Raw genomic sequence first — 19,869 nt, forward strand, 5'->3', positions numbered from 1 at the left:
ACTTGGAGGAGTCACTTCTTTCCATACACTCAATGGGTCCTGAGAGAATTTAACTCAGGTTGTCAGGCTTGGTGACAAGTGCCCTTTGCCCACTGAGCCATTTTGCCAGCCCCACATTAATGGTTTATAAGTTATTTATATTAGTTATAAAGCTCCCATAGCCTAGTGGTCATCAATTCAGTATAAAACAGTTAGATTCTTGTGGTTTGGAATCAAATTTCTGGAAACCCAGACTCAGAAAAACATGGCTGTATTACAAAAATATTAAAAAAGAGATGTAGGTGATATTTCTAGAAAATTGCTCATCAAGTAGTTTTTCCTATTAAAAAAAAAGATACTGGTAGCAAAGATAGCATTTGAATAGTATTTTTAATATAATTATAAAAATTCTAAATCAATTATACAGTGTAACTTTAATATTGTTTTTCATTTTTTCTGTGGAGGGAGCATGGACATAAGTAGAAAATGTGTGTGTGTGTGTGTGTGTGTGTATGCGTGTGCACACACGTGAATGCCGGTGTGCACAAGAGTATAGAGTTCAGAGGTTTATAACATAGAGCATCTTCCTCAGTTTCATTCTACCTTGGTTTTTGGTTTCTTACTGAACCTGCAGCTTACCTATTGCCTAGTCTAGCTGGGGTGAGCTCTAAGGGTCTGCCTATCACACTTCCACACCTGACTTTTCTGTAGATGCTGGGGATGTTTTATGTTGTTACACTTCTTTGGAGAAGAAATTAACTGAAGCTTGGGTAGTATGTGATGGGAGGAAGTTCGAGCAGATACGTGTAGTCGCTGGCATGATGTTGAGGTTATCTTTCCACTCGGCCAGGGGAGGAAACTGATGAAAGCCGGATCTCTGTATTTGAGTGTTAAGGTAAATGCTTCTGTAGACCCTAGTGATGGTATGCATACTACATGAGAGCATCACAAGAAAAGGTGGATAAAACTCAAACTTAACTACTGAGATGCTTGCAATGATAGTCACATTTTTCACAACCTAGTTTACAGTCTGGAAAGGTCGCAATCCAAGCGTGGTGCTGTTTTCTTCCCCTAAGGAACCAAACATTGTCTCATCAAACCTGTGTTGAAAATCTGAAGCAAAGCTCTTCAATGAAATAGTTTCAATGCAGGGGCTGGAGAAATTGCCTTAGTAGTAAGAGCACTGGCTGCCCTTTAGGGGACCCAAGTTCAGTTCCGGGGGCTCCAATGTCTTCTTAAGGCACTGCATGCGTATGGTGTATAATACATGCTGGCAAAACTTATGTACATATACCAATTAATGCAATGTGCATATAGGCATTGTGGCTGAAACGGTGATTGGCAGGTAGGGGATGTCATTAGAGAGACGGTTGTGCTTATTTTGGTTAAATAATTAGAATTTAGTTTTTGGTAAAGAACGCTAATGCTCAGAATTTGTTTTGTCAATTCTTTCCTTGTTTCATTTCACCAAATCTATTTTATGATCTTTCTTAATATGTACATGAAGCAGCTGCAATGAAAGTGATGGGTATATGTCAGTGTCTAGTAGAAATATTGGTGAAGGGAATGGAAATAGAGCTGACTTTAGAAAGAGACTGTTTATACTGAGCCCATAGGGTGCTGGCTGTTGGGTTGAATGTACTATTACTGAGTCCTTACTTTGCAGCTTCGTGACTCTCTCTATCAAACTTGGAATTGATTGAATTTTATAGCATAGTTTCACATGGTTTATATTTATAAGTGATTGATGGGTCTGAATTAATTTATAAAATGAATTATAACTGTAAAGTTGTTGAGTATCTGCAGCAATCATTTAGCTTTATAGTATGTATGTACGTATGTGCGTACGCACATACTTAATGTGTATATGTATGTACGTATGTATGTATGTGAAACAATAATTTGAAAGTTGTCAGGTAAATATGGAGTCAGCAGAGAGGTGGTGAGTGATAAAAAGATTTGTAGAATCATCTTATTATTAGGCATTATCAAAGTGCACTAGTCTGAATTTCCTTTGTATGAATATACCTGTCAAGGGCAAAACTGTACCCATGAGTTTGCTGCTTGTTCTGCCATTTCATTTCACTTTGACATGTAAGTGGCTTCCTGGGCTCTATGCAAACTATCTATACTATTCTTGCTGTCTGCCTTCAAACATTTTGGCAGTATTTAGAAGTCTGCAGGGTTTGGTTGTTTTGTTTTGTTTTGGGGTTGTGTGTGTGTGTGTGTGTGTGTTTTCCTAAATAAAGTATTGAACTTTCTGGCCCCAATTTTCCTGATTTTAAAATAATAGAAGTACCCTTACTCAAAACAGGGTTATATCCCAGTTTGATTTATGTATTTAATTTGAAATTGTATTATCTCTGTAATTTAAAAATGTATTTAATACATTAACCTACTGAGCCTCATAATTTAACCTGGACCACTTTAGACTGCACAGAACATTTTTTTGCCCATAGTTGGGCAAAATTATCTAACACAATCAAAGCCTTTTATTATAATAATAAAATATTTCATAACTGGTATAACTTATTGAACATGATTTTGCTGAACATATAAAACAGTACTTGACAGTAAGTACACTCTTTTTGGTTTTTTGAGACAGAATTTCTCTGTAGCTTTGGAGCCAGTCCTGAAACTCACTCTGTAGACCAGGCTGGCCTCAAATTCACAGAGATCCACCTGCCTCTGCCCCTCAGTGGGATTAAAAGTGTGAGTCACCACTGGCTGGCCAACAGTAAGTACAGTCTTAAACTATTGTAAAAATTTAAAAATCCAAAATAAGTTGAGAACCTAGCGGATGGATGCTCTGTTATAATCTCATTTATTTTGAGTTAAATATGTAAAATTTAGTATAAGACACTTGGGTGTCTTATTGTCTGCTTTATGTATATATGTATATTGTTCTCACATATACATGCAGACAAAACAACGATGCATATAAAATAAAAATAAATACATTCTTTATAAATAAGTATTTGATTTAAAACTGACATCCTGCATAAATGTGTTTATATTCTCCATAGTATACTTTCAAATGATAATATCCAATTCTGAATATTCTCTCCATTTTTAATTGTTAGCATTATAGACCAACCAGCCTTTACTTATTTGATAGGTTTTGGGTGTTTTGTTTTGTTGCTTTGGTTTTCTTGTTTGCTTGGTTGATGGGTTTGGTTTTTTGGGACAAGGTTTCCCTTTGAAGTCTTGGCTGTTCTGGAACTCATTCTGTAGACCAGGCTGGCCTCAAACTCAAAGATCAAATTGCCTCTACCTCCCAAGTGCTGGAATTAAAGGCATGTGCCCCCAGCACCAGGCCAGTCTGATAAGTTTTAATTTGTGTTTCTCTGGTTACCAGAGATGTTGAATATCTGTTGGAGTTGACATTCACAGTGTTGCTAGCCAGTCTTGGGTCTTTCTTCCTTTATTAGTCATAATATAGAGAAAAGAGAAAGACAACAGACTTTATTGTATTTGAAGGAGTTATTCCATGTCCTATGTGTTTGCAGATATCTGATATCTACATTAGTGGGGAATCAGGGGATATGTCAGCCAAGGAGAAACTACTCTTGTGGACTCAGAAAGTAACAGCTGGTTACACAGGAATCAAATGCACCAACTTTTCTTCCTGCTGGAGCGACGGGAAAATGTTCAATGCACTGATTCACAGATACAGGTACGTACAGTGGATTCTCACTGCTCTTAGAAGGAATTCTTCCCACCCCATTTGTAATGAGCTGTTACACCATCTTCCCCTCCCACCAAGGCTTAGACTCTAATTTATTGCTCTGTTTTGAAAAGCAGTCTTTATTGAGCCCTACTGTTCTAGGCACTGGCCAAAGCAGTGAACCAATCAGTGTTCCTGCTTTCAGGGAGCTGACTGTCCACTGGGGAGAACAAGCAGTAAACAGAGAACTGGGTGTTGTCATATAGTGGCAGGCACCGTGGAAGAACATAATTATAGGGCTGTGGTAATTTGGACAGAGATGACCAGAGGTAGATGAGGGTCTCAAGAGGGAGCCATGCAGGCTCTGGGGTCAGAGCATCCCAAGTAGGTGAAAGAACAAGTACACAGGGCCTCAAGAGGGACCGGACCAAAGTAAGGAGCGGCAGGTGAGTTGGTATGACATGAGGAAGGAAGATAGGAATTTTAACCACAAAAAAATAATTTGAGCTCTGGGTGGTCGTACACATATATCAATTTTCACTGTGTACTAGTTTATGAATTTGTGTAAACTTGGAATTGGGTAGCATTAGGTGCCTAGTATGCAATTAAAAGTAGGTTCAGGATTGGTATCTTCCTGTCTCCTACTTTCTCTCTAGTTCACTCAGTGTTTTCTAGTGAAAGCCTTTGGGGACTAGCTCCAAGACTCTCTTCAAGGTTTAGACTGGCCACACAGCAAATGCAAAAGACTTTTTTCTTTGGATATCTGAGGACAAATAATCAAATTCTTTCACTATGTGCTTTTCCAATCAGTCTCTATTATTCTGTTTCTATTCTAATTCTGTACTACTTCTAATTCCTCCCAACTTATCCTCCTACCTTCTTCTCTTCTAGACTAAAAACTCGTCTCTTTACAGAAACATTTAAGTGATTAAAAAGAAATTACAAGAGTTAGTCTCATTGGTAGAAAGCACATTCCTAGGGTAAGCAATAGGGAGCTGAGCCTCTTCCATGGTAACCCAAAGTTCCAAGGTTACTGGAGTAAGATCATGACCAGATTGGGGAGGGGGTACAGTGCCCAGTGACAAAGCCATTAGATGCTTTATTCTTTTCCTGTATTAGATAGTGTCACCAGATTGCTGGATGCAGAAGGTGAGAGTTACTGAAATTTAAGTACATTTAACATGTTTGAAACATAGTTCTGTTGTTAGCAGAGTGGCAAGTGAAGACTTGGCATACTTTTCTTAGGGTGCTTTGTGTAGCAACCTAGGTTTGACATCTGCGACTTTGACTTTGTGCATAACTATAAAATTTTAAACTTACAATCTGTTTACAGAAAGCCTTTAGTCTAGTTTGAACTTGCTCTGAGGTAAAAGTGAGCTAATTGTGTGCAGTTAGTCTAAGCCAAAAGGAACAAAGCAGGCTTTTAAGTGTCTATAGTCTTCATGGGACAAATAGATCTAGTTATGAAGCATGTCACAGTATATATTCTATATATAAAGATTATACAGATAAATGAAGAGTCATCTTCCTGATCACCCACAGATATATGTGCCCCCCCATAAGATTGAGATGTAATCATGAGATTACATATACATATCACATGAGATTACATACTACAATGCAGGTATTGAGGAGACACCAAGATGTTTTAGCAAAAGTGAGCAAAAAAGAGTTGATGATCCTTCAGGTATTGCCTTGACAGGATTAGCCCCCATCAGAGTCACCCCCTGCTTGGTGACATTTGAATTATCGACTGCCGTATGCTGTATATTCTCATGGCCTCTGACAGTTTTCAGTTCTGGGAACTGTTAGGTTCTCCTTGTGTGAGCTTATGTGCTGGATAGACAGTGGTTTTTCACTTGCGTTGGTGGACCTTTACAGACCCGATCTGGTAGATATGGAAAGAGTGCAAATCCAGAGTAACCGGGAGAATCTGGAACAGGCTTTTGAAGTAGCCGAGAGACTTGGGGTCACCAGATTGCTGGATGCAGAAGGTGAGAGTTACTGAAATTTAAGTACATTTAACATGTTTTCATAATTCCTTCTCCTGGCAAGTTCCTCATTCTGACGAAGAAATTCTATCTTTCTCTCAGATGTGGATGTACCATCTCCAGATGAAAAGTCTGTAATCACTTACGTGTCTTCAATTTATGATGCCTTCCCCAAAGTCCCTGAGGGCGGAGAAGGGATCAGTGCTACGGTAAAAGAACATTTTCCTAAAATACCTTGTTTCATTGAAATAGAGTGCCTTCATTAGATAGTGTTACTTAGATTCTTATGCATTTACAAAGACCCACTGTCCTTAAGAATGAGCCTTGGTATTCCTAATTTTATGCCATCTAACATAGACCATTTGATGTTAAATGCCAGCAAAGAATGCTGTTTCCATCCCCAGCCGTAATTCAAGATGATGCAGTGTTTTCTTGGCTACTGATACAAGTTTGAATAGGCGACATGGCTGAGCTCTAGGCTAGCCTTGAACTCATGGTCCTGCTGCCTCAACCCCCGAGTGGTGCAATTACAATGTGAAGAATCACCATGTCTGACAAATATTGTTGACCTTAATTTTAGTAGCTTGGTTTATAGTCTGTCTATGTGTCAAGATATTGAATGGCAGCTTTGGGTTCCTTGGGGAGATTTGAAACTGAAACTTTGAGTATTAAGTTGGACATCTGTCTAGGCAATTAGAAGAGGGTTTTTCATGGCCTGGGGTGGTCTGAGCCACTTTGTCCTTGTTTCTGCTGCATGCAAATCTGGTCTACAGTGTCTGCCTTCTGACCATAGGAGGTGGATGCCAGGTGGCAAGAATACCAAAGCCGAGTGGACTCACTCCTTCCCTGGATCAGACAGCATACGATCTTGATGTCAGATAAATCTTTCCCCCAGAACCCTGTTGAACTAAAGGTAAAAGCATGGACTTAAGTTGCTTTTTATGAATTCTCTCTGGGAGTAAGCTTCAGAGATTTATGCTGCTGGGATGGGGGAAGTGGTGTGAAAAATTGGTCCCTGTTGCTTTGGTCTATTAATTCATTCATCAAATATTAATATTTGTAGGCACTTTATAACCAATATATACACTTCAAAGAAACAGAAATTCTTGCCAAGGAGAGAGAGAAAGGAAGAATCAAAGAGTTATATAAGTTACTGGAGGTAAGGAAGCATATTTCTTGTTAAGACGTGGGGTTTGCCAGTTTGTACTCTCGTTGTTTCCTAATAGATTCCACATGCTCCCCTTTTATCACTGCCGAGGGTAGTGATACCCTCAGCCAGTCTTGGAACTCTGTGGTAAAGTATCACACAAACTGTCATTAGTAAAGGAGTCATTGAAAAACAGTATCTCTATTCAGAAATCCTTTTTTCCTTGCTTTTTAGAGTCAAACTAAGTCTTTAGAGGGAAACTATAGAGTTGGGTGGATTTAACCTTGCCAGTATCAAGTTCATTTAGAAGACAGATTTCTAGAAATGATAGAAGGGATGGGATGGTTTAGAGCAAGTGGTCTCTGCATGTTAGAGTTTAGATACAAATGTTTTGACTCTTAAGTTGTTAGATGCTTTATTCTTTTCCTGTATTAGATAGTGTGAAAAACTACTGCTTGACGGGAACAACAACAACAACAATAAAAAAGCAAGAAGCAAAATACAGAAACAGATCAAAACAGTCCGGAGGGTAGGCTGTGGCTGGGCACTGAAAAGTATCTCTTTCAGGTGTGGATTGAATTTGGCAGAATTAAACTGCCTCAAGGCTACCACCCTAATCATGTAGAAGAAGAATGGGGGAAACTCATCATTGAAATGCTGGAGCGAGAGAAATCCCTACGGCCTGCTGTGGAAAGGTGGGCCCGGGTGGCAGACTGGCTTTCCTTAGTGCTGCTTTGAGTCTGTACTTCATTATGGTTTTTATTTTTTTAGGCTGGAATTGCTGCTTCAGATTGCAAATAAAATACAGAATGGTGCTTTGAACTGTGAAGAAAAACTGACACTAGCGAAGAATACACTGCAGGCTGTAAGTATTTGCTTCGTCCTACATCTTATGTCACATGCTTTCCACTTTGTACCCAGCTGCTCTAACAGTCAAAGTTAACAGCTGAGGAATCCAGCTGTGTTACTTCCTTTTCCTCAGTTCCCTCCCTCCTAGTGGGTGAGAGCAGTGACATTTTCTCACCCAGACTCTCTTCTGTCACAGGATGCTGCACATCTGGAATCAGGACAGCCAGTCCAGTGTGAGTCAGATGTCATCATGTACATTCAAGAGTGCGAAGGTCTCATCAGGCAGCTGCAGGTGGATCTCCAGATCCTCCGGGATGAGAAGTACTACCAGCTGGAAGAACTGGCCTTTAGGTGAGGAGGAAGGGGCTCATAGGGAGGGCTGACATAAGAGCCAGGTACTGAATCTTTAACTTGAATATCAGAACTCTGTTTCTGGGGCTGCTGCATGTACACCCAAGCAGGACATTGCCTGGGCTGAGTTTCCCTTTTTGCACACCCATCCTATTAAGTGTCTATAGTATATTTCTCGGTCACTATGTCATCTTACCGCATTTCTGTTTCAGAGTGACCTGCAGAGGTATGCTAGAACACTTGACTTTGAATCACTGGGGTCTAGTGAACTCATTTTACAGATGGGGAAACAGGTCTGCAGAGAGGATAAGCAGTGTTTAAAGTCACATGGCAGTCCAGCATTTATTTTTTTTATGACCTTTAGAAGTCGTATAAATATTACATTACTTCCTTCCAATTAACACTTTAGTTTTGCATTTGCCTCGAAAACTCCAAACTAGATGATGTTAAAAATACCACTTTACATTCCTGTAACACTTTTTCAAAACACTTTTCTTGATATGGTCCCATTTTTATTTTTATCATGTGCTTGTTAAATAGATAATGAAGATTTTATTTTAAGCTTGTTTTAAGTTTACTCTTCTCCTCCAGGGTCATGCGTCTGCAGGACGAGCTGGTCACCCTGCGCTTAGAGTGTACGAATCTATACCGGAAAGGCCATTTTACGTCACTTGAATTGGTCCCACCCTCTACCTTAACCACTACACATCTGAAAGCAGAACCCCTGAACAAGACAACTCATTCTTCTACCTCCTGGTTTCGAAAACCTATGACCCGGGCTGAACTTGTATCTATCTCCTCCTCTGAAGATGAAGGCAGTCTCCGATTTGTATATGAACTACTTTCTTGGGTAGAAGAGATGCAGGTGGGTGTATGTCCAGAAAACTGTCTTAAGAGAGGACCAGGTTGCTTTGTGTTTCTGGTAGAGAAAGCCTTAATAATTGATCCTATCTGCACCTGAGACCCCTTCTTCTTAAATGTCCCCTTGCCTCTTCACTGTTTAACCCATGCTGATCTGGAAGTCAGTGTAGTCTCATTGTCCTTGAACACATGATCTTCCGACCCCAGCCTCCTGAGTGCTGGGATTACAGGCATATGCCACCGTGCCTGATTCCTTCCTCCTTATATTCTAAATGGACAGGATTTATATAGATTGTCACGGGCTTTTCTGACTTGAAGCTCTTGGAGAGTCTGTTACCTTCTGTTAATCATGCCCTAAGTGGTAACTTGTGGGAAACTTGTAGTATCTATATATCTCAGTTGTCTTCTGATGGTTCCTTGTTGATAGGAAAGTGCATTCTTCGGTTTTTGTTGTTTTGGTCATACATCTTAAATCTAAGCAAGACTGATGTATTTATTCCACAAGCCCAATGCTACTAAATTATATTTTAGGTCAGTAATAGCTCAAATTTGACATTGTTCTGTGCCAGGCTATCCCTGTAAACCCAAGACCCAGGAGGCTAAAGCAGGAGGTGATAAATTCCAGGCCAGCCTGGGCTATTTTATAGGATTTCCATCTCAAGGAAGAAAAAAGGAAGGGAGGACAGAAAAAGGGAGAAGAGATCTATTGGCTGATGCTGTGAATCAAAATATTTTTTAGATCTTTCTTTTTTCTTTTCTTTTTTTTGTGGGGGGCTACTCTATTAAATTAAGAAATTCATAATGATTTATTGTTGTTTTGTTTAAGACAGGGTTTCATTACATAGCCCAGGTTGGCCTGAAACTCAGATCTGCCTGCCTCTCTGCCTACTGAGTGCTGATATTTAAGGCATGCACCACCATGTCTTGTAACTCTATAAAGGGGAATGTTTGAATATTCAGTGTGTTAAGCCCCACTTCTGACAAACTCAGGGTTGTTTTCTCATAGGCCACCATTGCTGTAGTTAATGGGGCTTCCTCTGTAGGCTCTTGAGGGTTGATTGTAATTTATTTTCCTGTACAAAGCCATAGAATGATAGAGACAGTTTAGATGCCCAGTCCTTACACCTTGCCATTTTGCTTATTTAAGTCATGGTCTTATGTGGTCCAGGCTGACCTGGAAATCCTGAGTCTTCTGTTCTAAGTGCTGAGATCACAGATGTGTGCTACTATACCTGGCTCTTACCCCTGATCATCTCATCCAGATATTGACTGACCACTCTCCTGTCTTTTGCAAGTTTTAACCCATATGTGCTTTCTTTTTCAGATGAAGCTGGAACGAGCAGAGTGGGGTAATGATCTGCCTAGTGTGGAGTTGCAGCTGGAAACACAGCAGCATATCCACACCAGCGTGGAGGAGCTGGGCTCGAGTGTCAAAGAGGCTAGGCTGTACGAGGTAAAGAGCATTCAGAATCTGCATTAGGAGAGTTCTGGGGAGGAGCAGGTAGTGGGAGGTTTATTCCACACTGCTGTTTTTGAAAAGGAGGAGGCTCTGAAAAGTAAAGTATATAATGAATAACACTTTACAACTAATTGTGGCTTTATTCAATGTGTCTCTATTAACCTTTGAAATGACATTGTAAAAAAAAGTGGGATTTTTTTTGGTTTGGTTTGGTTTTTTGAGACAGGGTTTCTGTGTAGCTTTGGCTTGGAGCCTGTCCTGGAACTCACTCGGTAGACCAGGCTGGCCTCAATCTCACGGAGATCCACTTGCCTCTGCCTCCCAAGTGCTGGGATTAAAGGCGTGCACCACCACCACCTGACAAAAAACTGAAAAACTTTTAAAAGTGATGCTGACAGCTGAAGTCAGAATTAATAAATAGCAGTATCTAAACTCGGGACTTCTGTCTCCAAAATTCATACTTTTCCTTTTGCTGGGAGCCTGCAGTAAAGAGCTGGTGTGAAGAAGCTGCTCGCTTGGTCAGTCCTGCATCAATCATGGGTCTGTCTTAGTTTTTGAGTGTCTTGGTTTGTTTTCTGGTGGTAATGGACCAAACTTAGGGACTCTCTGCCTGCTAGGCAAGTGCTCTACTACTGTGCTCCTATCTTCCTGATTTTTATTTTGTCACCCCCACCACCTTCAAAAGAGCAGATGAGGAGTTCGGTAGTCGTCAGGCGTAGGATTTGCTCAGAAGCTTCTGACTGCTGAAAGTACGTGCAGAGGACTGGCTAGATTACCCTGCTGAACTGTCCACTCAGTGCTGCCTCTAGCTATGAAGTCTCGGCTGGAAAATTGTTGCGCAGGCCTGGGTTTCCCAGAGCAATGGGCCCTCACCTGCATACCCACATCTTGTTTACATTGTTGAAACAATACCACATAGTTTCCCCACTGTTTCTCTAATGTCTTGTCATTTCATTCCTTTTGTGTCAGGGAAAGATGTCCCAGAATTTTCATACCAGCTATGTTGAAACTCTTGGAAAGTTGGAGACCCAGTACTGTAAACTGAAGGTGAGTCTTTCTCCCAGACCTCGACTAGTCAACTTCTACTATGCTCATGGAGACTTGGGCTCCCTCCAAATAAGACTTCTTCCTAATTCAGAAAGCACATGGTTTGGCTCTGTTTTAGCGTGTTTGTTTTTTTTTTTAATTTTTTTTTTAGATTATATTTACTGTGTGTAATTATTCGTATGGGTTATAATATTCTTTTTGAGGTGTTTTCTTTACATAGCCCATGCTGGCCTTTAAACTACTCTTGCCTCAGTGCCCAAAATCCTAGTATTATAGTTTTATTCTGCCACAATGAACTTCCAAATTCTTTTATTTTTTTCGAGACAAGGTTTCACTGTAACTTTGGCATCTGTCCTGGAACTTGCTCTTGTAGACCAGGCTGCTCAAACTCACAGAGATCCACCTGCTTCTGCCTCTTGAATGCTGGAGTTAAAGGCGTGCTCCACCACCTCCCAGCTGAACTTCCAAATTCTTAAAGGTCAGAAACCACTGTTCTGGGAAATTGTAAGCAAGTAAAGCCCATCTGAGCTATGTTCCTCACCAAAACAGTGGTCATCTGTATTTTGAGATACTATAACTAAAAAATTTAGATGACTGAGAGGGAATTCTTCCATCTATTGTTCATGGTGGAATAAGCCAAGATCACTCTTTTTACAACAACACTTACAAAAGTCTTGTGAGTCACATCTTCAGTGTAAGATTGACAAGGACCCTGAAAGTTTTTTTTATCAAACTATGTAAAATGAGTCCATCAGAAAGAATCCAGATTTTTTTTTTAAAGGCTAAGGGTGTGTGTGTGTGTATGACTTAATGGTAGAGTGTTTCCTTGCATGCCAATGGCCTTAGGTTTAAATACACACACTTTAAAACAAAACTAATCAAACTGGATCTAATGCGTTTCCTGGGTTATTCTTTCCTGATGTCACTGTGCTATCTTCTCCAGATGCAAAGGCTGGCACTTTAATTTTTTAATACTTGGTTTTTCCAGGAGACTTCTAGCTTCCGAATGAGGCACCTTCAGAGCTTGCACAAGTTTGTCTCCAGAGCTACAGCTGAGCTGATCTGGTTGAATGGGAAGGAAGAAGAAGAGCTAGCCTGTGACTGGAGTGACAGCAACCCTAATATCTCAGCCAAGAAAACCTACTTCTCTGTGAGTGTCCCACAGCAGGACCGTCATGCTGAATAGCAGTGGTGAGAGGCAGAGAAGCAGTCTGCAAAGACTGCTGCTCGAGCAGTGGCTCTCAACCTGCGGGGCGTGACCCTTTAACACTATCGCTAAGAATTTTTATGTTGCAATTCATAAGAGCAGCAAAATTACAGTTATGAAGAGAGGGTTTGCAGGATAGGAAGGTTGAGAACCACTGTGCTGGGCGATGTGCTGGTAGATAGAAATGGGGACTCTGCTCCTTACGTCTGTTTTGTGAGAAAGATGTGTGGAGGAGCGAGAGCCCTTGAGTGGATTTATTTAGAAGAGTGTGTTTTGAGTTAGATAGAGCAACAGTCTGTATGGTGAGTCATTTGGAAATTAATGCAGATTTATGGTTAAGATTATAGGGTTTGTAGTATGACGAACCTAAATTCAAGTTTTTATTTGTCCACTAATTAGCTCTATGACCTTGGGCAACACATTAATCTCTCTGGGCCTTCATAAAAATGAGATAATAACTACTTGAAGGGGTTGTATAAAAGGTTGAGTAAGACTTAATAAGATAATCTAAGCAAAGTGTTTTATAATGCAGGAGTTAATATTATTTAACTGAGTTGTACTTTTAGATTTCTATAATAATTTGAATTATTATTGACATTTTAGTCTTACTCTCTTAAAATGTAAAATGGTCAGGAAATCTATAATTAATGGGGCAATGCCTTATATTCTCTCTTCCTTCTCTCTCCCCTTTCTTTCTCTGTCTCTCCCCTCCTCTCTAATCTTTAAAAAAACCATTCATTTTATGTGTATGGGTATTTTGCTTGCATATATGTCTGTGTACCACATGTGTGAGTTACAGACGGTTGTGAGCCACCATGTGGGTGCTGGAAATTGAACTTGGATCCTCTGGAAGAGCAGTCAGTGCTCTTAATTGCCAAGCCTTCTCTCTAGCTCTGTTTTCTATTTTTTATAATGAAGAAGTAAACAAATAAGTAGGAGGAATTTTTGCTACTTTTAGTATTTCCATACTCGGGATATTAAAACATGTTATAATCCTCTATGCAAACAGACAGCTATTCCACTAGTGCCCACTTTGGTTGGTTTGGTTCCATTACAACTACAGTTATATTAAAAATGTGGTCAAGCACTGGTGGCACACGCCTTTAATCCCAGCACTCAGGAGGCAGAGACAGGCTGATCTCTGTGAGTTTGAGGCCAGCCTGGTCTGCAGAGTAAATTCCAGGACACTCTCCAAAGCTACAACAAAGAGAAACCTCGAACTCCCACCCCCCACTCTCTCCCAAAAGTAAGGGTCTTCTGATCAGAGAAGGACACAGGAATCTTCTGAAGAGGAAAGGAAAGATGAGGTGCTCTGATGGTGTCAGCAGCATGTGTGGAAACTGCAGCGAGGCTGCTAGACATAGACAGTGCTCTGGAGCTTAAGGAGAAGAGGTTGAATCTGATAGTAAGGGTTCACTGAAAAGCCGGCATTTAAATTGGGTCTTGTATTAACAGAATTTTGTTTCAGAGGAGAACATTTTAGCTGAGAGAATGTTTAGCAAAGCTTCTTAGTCAGTGATCTTTCCACTAGTGTGTGTGCTTGTGGTGCAACTAGTGTGTCTGCTTGTGTTGTGCTGGCTAACTTGTATTCCCCTTTGTGTGATGCTGGCTAACTAGTGTGCCCCTTTGTGTGATGCTGGCTAACTAGTGTGCCCCTTTGTTAGTTTTTGGCTAACTAACCACTCTAGCCATGTTTGCTCTTACCTCTACCTCCTGAGTTCTCACAATCTGCTCAGGGCTAGCTCAGGTCTTGTGCTTTCTGAATCCCTTCCCTTTAATTCTCTCATTTTTACATTTTTTTCCTGAGATTCCCTCAAGCGTTTCCGGTTTATACATCACATTTTGGCACCAATCCTGTTACAGGATTCTTAAAAAAAGTCAGGAGGGAATATTGTGTTTTTTTTATTGCCTCTTCTTCTTTAATAGCATTTATTCCATAAAATTAAATTCAATTTGCAGGAGTTGACAATGGAACTGGAAGGGAAACAAGATGTATTTCGTTCTCTACAAGATACAGCAGAACGCTTGTCACTTGAAAACCATCCAGCTAAACAAACAGTGGAGGTTTGTGGTCTTACTATGTGTTAAGGTCAAGGTGTTATTGTGAAACTGTTTTTGTTGGACAAAACTTGGAGAAGCTTTGTCCTCCAAGGCCGGAGGAGATGTCACATCCCTTGTTTTAGATTACCTTCCTTCCTATCCCAGACTGTTCAGCAGTTCCCAGAAGCCTGCACAGTTTCAGTAGTTTGAGGAGACTATTATTAAGAAGAAGTTAAGAGACTTTGATTCTTGATTTATATATATATATACATCTTACTTCTCTTTTTTAAAAAATTATTTATTTATTTATTTATTTATTTATTTATTTATTATGTATGCAATATTCTTTCTGTGTGTGTGCCTGCAGGCCAGAAGAGGGCACCAGACCTCATCACAGATGGTTATGAGCCACCATGTGGTTGCCGGGAATTGAACTCAGGACCTTTGGAAGAGCAGGCAATGCTCTTAACCACTGAGCCATCTCCCCAGTCCCCCTTACTTCTCTTTTTAAAAAGATTTCTATGTTACATTATGAGAACGTTTGTATTTCTGTGTACCACATGCATGCCTGGTACCTATAAAGGCCTGAAGATGGCATTGAATGCCCTGATTACTGGGAGCTAACATGTGGGTGCTGGAAACCAAACCTCTATAGGACCTCTAGAAGAGCACCAGTGCTCTTAACCACTGAGCTACCTCTAGCCCCACATCATACTTCTTGTTGGTGTAGTGCTGTTGCCAGAGAGCGAAACAGTAGAAGAACCAGGAGGGATTTATTTATTTATGCTATGTATTTTTCTGAATTAGTTATAACTGAGTATAGAAGAAGCTTTTTCTAGGTAACCCATTTTAACCAAGACAAGCTTCTTTCTCCCAAAAAGCATTTTACTGGTGTCAGTTAATGTCTCTGTGTCTCTTTTTTGTGTTCTTCATCAGTAGCAGGGTTGTATTTGGAAAGAGACTCACACATATAATTTGAACCTCTTAAGCTCATGCCCTTCTGCACATGTGCTTGGCTGTTTATAGGCATATAGTGCTGCTGTCCAGTCACAGCTGCAGTGGATGAAGCAGCTGTGCTTATGTGTGGAGCAACATGTGAAAGAGAATGCAGCTTACTTCCAGGTATGGTGGTGGTGGTCGACGGCTGTACTTACTTACACCAAAGGTTAGATTTAAAATACACCAATATAGTAAAACCGGGTGTGGTGCTACACACCTGTGATTCTAGCATTCAGGAGGTTGAGTTAGGAGGATCAGAAATTCAAGACTAGTCTTGGGCTACATGAGATCCTGCCTCAAAAAAATGGGGGGAGGTGGCTTACAAGCATTCATTCATATCAATTATCTTTTACTGTATAAGACAACTCTAAAAACTTAGTTGTTTCAACTGTTAAGCATGAGTGCTTTCAGTTTGATCTTTGCTCAGCTAAGTGGGTTTTTTCCTCTACGACTTGTCTCATCTTGCCTGTCATGTGCACGGCTGCAGGTAGCTAGTGGGCAGGGGCGGTTTGATCCCACAAGGCATTATTCACGTATCTGAAAGGTGACTGGGGGACAGCGAGTGTAGAAAGCCCTGGTGTCCAGTTGTCTTCTTTACAGAGTGGCTGTACTACAAATGGCGAGAGAGGACAGCCCACATGCACAGGCACCTTCTTCTGTTTCTGTCATTTGTGCTGCACTGGTGAAAGCAAACCAGCTTCAAGAGGGGAGACAAACTCCCCCTTGAGGAAAGATCGTAAAACATTAAGATTCTTCCTTATCTCTGCCTATCATAACAGCAAAAAATACACATTTTTCTCCATGTAAGGGTGGAGGAGGAAATAAGCTATTTTCTCTCTTATGTTTTTCTCTTTAGTTATATAATTACATCAGTGAGGTAAACATTGTTTCACTTAGCTTCTTGGTTATTTCATGAACTAGGCCTCATACCAAGTGCTGCCACCAAGCAAAAGTCAAGAAGGGTGAAGCAGGCTAGCTTTATATAGGATCTAGTGAGTGTTACTGGAAATTATCACTAATATTTTACACTGCGCTTTTTTAAGCCCTCTGGTTTGTACTCTGGACCTTTTGTAATGGGCGGTCACAGGTCCAAGAGAGTATAATCAGCTTGGTTCAGCTTGGCACAGAAAATTCCTTCTTTGTGAACCTTTCACTAGGCTGAGGCATTGATTACAATCCAGTCTTTCTCTGTGTTTCCACAGTTCTTCAGTGATGCCCGAGACCTGGAGTCATTCCTGAGAAACCTCCAAGACTCCATCAAACGAAAATATACCTGCGACCACAGCACCAGTCTGTCCCGCCTCGAGGACCTGCTCCAGGACTCCATGGTGGGTGTTGCCTTGGTGGGAATTTTTGCTTCTGAGAAACAGAGTAAACGGTGTCAGTTGCTGTCACAATCTATATCCTTGAAAGTTGTGGGGCGATGAGTATGGCTCACCTCCCAGTTGTCCAGTCAGTGCTGTCATCTCTTCTGTTTCCTTTCTTTGAAGAAGTTGCTGATGAGATTCCTTTGGGGAGCTACGAAGCAAAGTCCTTGTAACTGTCCCCTGGGCCACCTGGTGCCCATGTTTTCTCTGCGTCATCCTTGTTTTGTTGTCGTTAGAGCCGAGACTGATGCTCAAGAGATTAAGTGGCATAGTAGGTGTTTACTCTGTGAAACACACACAGAGATCTGAACCAGTTTTTTCTCCTGACCGTTTTCTTTTGGTAATGATGAGATATTAGGAAGTTAATTTTGGTTACTAAGGGCAGCATTAATATCTTAAGTAGAGATAATACAATATTTGTCCATTTTTAAAATGTAATATTAACTTTTAAAGATAGTTCTTTATACAGTTTTTATTCAAAATCAATTTTAGATTTATTTGCTCCAATAAATTATTTCTTTAGGAGTTGCAGTTGTAAACTCAGCTGCAAAACCTGTGTTTATTGAGTGCAATATACAGAAATGTCAAGACAGGGCTCGGCAGCATTGCAGGGGAGGAACTAGAAGATTGCACATCTCAGGAGATGAGTCCAAATAAGAGAGACACATTTTTGTCTTTCTTATAACTCAAAAGCATTTTTGTTTTGCTTTACTTTAGCTTTATTTATTTGACTTACTTTTTTTTTTCCAGGACAGGGTTTCTCAGTAGCTTTGGAGCCTGTCCTGGAACTAGCTCTTGTAGACCAGGCTGGCCTCGAACTCACAGAGATCCACCTGCCTCTACCTCCCGAGTGCTGGGATTAAAAGCGTGTGCCACCACCGCCCTAACTTACTTGTTTTTTGGGTGAAAGTAGGACGTTTTTTGTGTTGAGGATCAAACCTCAAGTCTTGTTTACAACATGCAAGCTCCGTACCACTGTTATCCCTGTCCTAATTTTCTTTTCATTTTTTCTCTCTTTTCCCTTCTTTCTTTTTTTATAATGACTTCAGACATGAGTAGGCTTACATTCAGTGCTTCACTTGGGCAATGGAATGTTAACTTGGAATGAAGGATACAAACTTGACTTTACAGTTACTGTCTTTAAAATGTCTTTCTCAGAGGTACTACAGGTGTGAAGGAGGACTGTCATCCTTGGCTCTGCTCTCCTCCCCACAGAGTACCTTCCTGTCATAGGGTAACCCCTCTGCAGTTGTCGTATCTTCTCTTCTCAAGGAGGGTGGTTGCTGCTCTGTTCCCTCTTCTCCAGGTCAGGGGCATCGGGTTGGTGACATCATTGGGGCAAGGAGTCATGGCTGTGTCTGTTCCTCAGCTTCTTGACCAGGTTCCAGAGCACCTGTCTTGGCCTCTGGTTCTTTTCAGAGCTTTTCCTACATTGAACACTTGGTCTTTGGATCTAAAAATGTTTGACTTGTGGGTTAGACATCTTTATTGCAAGGAAACTGTGATGGGAAGACCAGCTCTCAAGTGTGGAAGTGTGGCTGTCTCCCCTGTGTCTTCCATTCCTCTTTCTTAACTAATAAGTTAAAGTTGTATTTCTTCCAATCATGCTCCCGGGGACAGGCACAGGTAGTTTTTTTAAGAATTTCTTTTTCTTTACCTGCATATTCTTAATTCTTTAATGGTATATTTCTTAACATTACTAACTCTTTACTCTTACTGCATCCCTGTCCATCCTAAGAAAGCCCTCTTTCTGGGGACTTTCACATCTCACCATAGGTTGGACCATTCTGGACAGTAGATAAAGATTATCATTTACTCTCCAATGGAATTGATAGCATTCTGCTACCAATTTTGTTGACAAGTTTATTAGCTTTTAAGATAATTGGGTTTGCAGAGATTTTAGAATTTTGACTTTTTGCATGATACTACATTCAAGCCAATCAAATTTATGCGAATACAGCACGGCAAGATAAATCCTAAATCATTTGTCATGATGCTCTCATCAGCAACATTTGTTCTGAGCTGTATTTGAGAAAATCCTTCATTAGTTCCATTGCTGTGCTCGGCAACTAGGCATTTGTTTTATTTATTTATTTCTTGCATGCGGCTTCATTGGTCATTGTTTAGAGTACAAGGAGAAAGCTGCAACTTTAGAGTACAAAAGCATCTGAAAGAAGACAGACATTCTCTCCTTTTTTTCTTTATCCTTGTCTATACCATTATCTAAGATAGCTCCACTAAGGGTCCCTACTTAACTGAGAAATGACATTCTCGTAGGGAGTGGAGCATTGCATTTTCATTATTGACTTAGTGACTCAGAATACCAACATTAATGTCTTTTTGTTTTTCTTGTTTTATAGGATGAAAAGGAGCAGCTTATACAGTCCAAGAGTTCCGTTGCCAGTCTTGTTGGGAGATCAAAAACGATTGTCCAGCTAAAACCGCGCAATCCAGACCATCTGCTAAAGAGCACTCTATCTGTGAAGGCCATTTGTGACTACCGGCAGATTGAGGTGAGAGAGGAGCAGGTACCTGGCCTCTAAAAGGAAGGATATGAGAAGGGAAGCCTTCAATTAGTGTTACACTACAGGAAAAAGTAAAACACTAAGTCTATAAACCGGGTATTTATGGAGGTCAGAGGATATGGAGTTTAAGACCAGTTGGGTCTATTTGAGACCCTGTCTTTATAAGAAAGAGAGAGAGAGACCGAAAAGATCTAAAAGCAAGAGAAGAGGATTTTAAAATGAGAATTTAAATGTAGTCTTTTATCAACATAAACAACAAACCCTCCAGTCTATAATCCTGATGTGCTCCTTGCCTTAGTGATTGGTGTCATCATCCATTCACTGTGTAAGTGTTGATGGAGAAGGACTTTGTTACACTTTGGGGATACATTTAGCTCCCT

General features: G+C 40.5%; 1 protein-coding gene across 16 annotated transcripts in view; it reads left to right on the top strand.

Annotated features, from left to right (window-relative positions):
* The window catches only part of Macf1 (microtubule actin crosslinking factor 1), a 333,972-nt gene that overhangs the window by 168,367 nt on the left and 145,736 nt on the right, over positions 1-19,869 (top strand). For all 16 annotated transcript variants that reach the window (XM_085686536.2, XM_085686537.2, XM_085686541.2 and 13 more), the window contains 16 exons: positions 3,489-3,655; positions 5,528-5,640; positions 5,740-5,846; positions 6,431-6,550; positions 6,701-6,796; positions 7,352-7,479; positions 7,556-7,649; positions 7,830-7,984; positions 8,576-8,849; positions 10,170-10,298; positions 11,274-11,351; positions 12,340-12,501; positions 14,518-14,622; positions 15,625-15,720; positions 16,800-16,925; positions 19,325-19,477. In XM_085686536.2, the coding sequence (XP_085542662.2) occupies positions 3,489-3,655; positions 5,528-5,640; positions 5,740-5,846; positions 6,431-6,550; positions 6,701-6,796; positions 7,352-7,479; positions 7,556-7,649; positions 7,830-7,984; positions 8,576-8,849; positions 10,170-10,298; positions 11,274-11,351; positions 12,340-12,501; positions 14,518-14,622; positions 15,625-15,720; positions 16,800-16,925; positions 19,325-19,477 (2,103 nt within the window). The remainder of the gene's footprint in view (positions 1-3,488; positions 3,656-5,527; positions 5,641-5,739; positions 5,847-6,430; positions 6,551-6,700; positions 6,797-7,351; positions 7,480-7,555; positions 7,650-7,829; positions 7,985-8,575; positions 8,850-10,169; positions 10,299-11,273; positions 11,352-12,339; positions 12,502-14,517; positions 14,623-15,624; positions 15,721-16,799; positions 16,926-19,324; positions 19,478-19,869) is intronic.

This window comes from Myodes glareolus, chromosome 3, assembly GCF_982192425.1.
Source record: "Myodes glareolus chromosome 3, mMyoGla1.1, whole genome shotgun sequence".
Lineage (NCBI taxonomy): Eukaryota > Metazoa > Chordata > Mammalia > Rodentia > Cricetidae > Myodes > Myodes glareolus.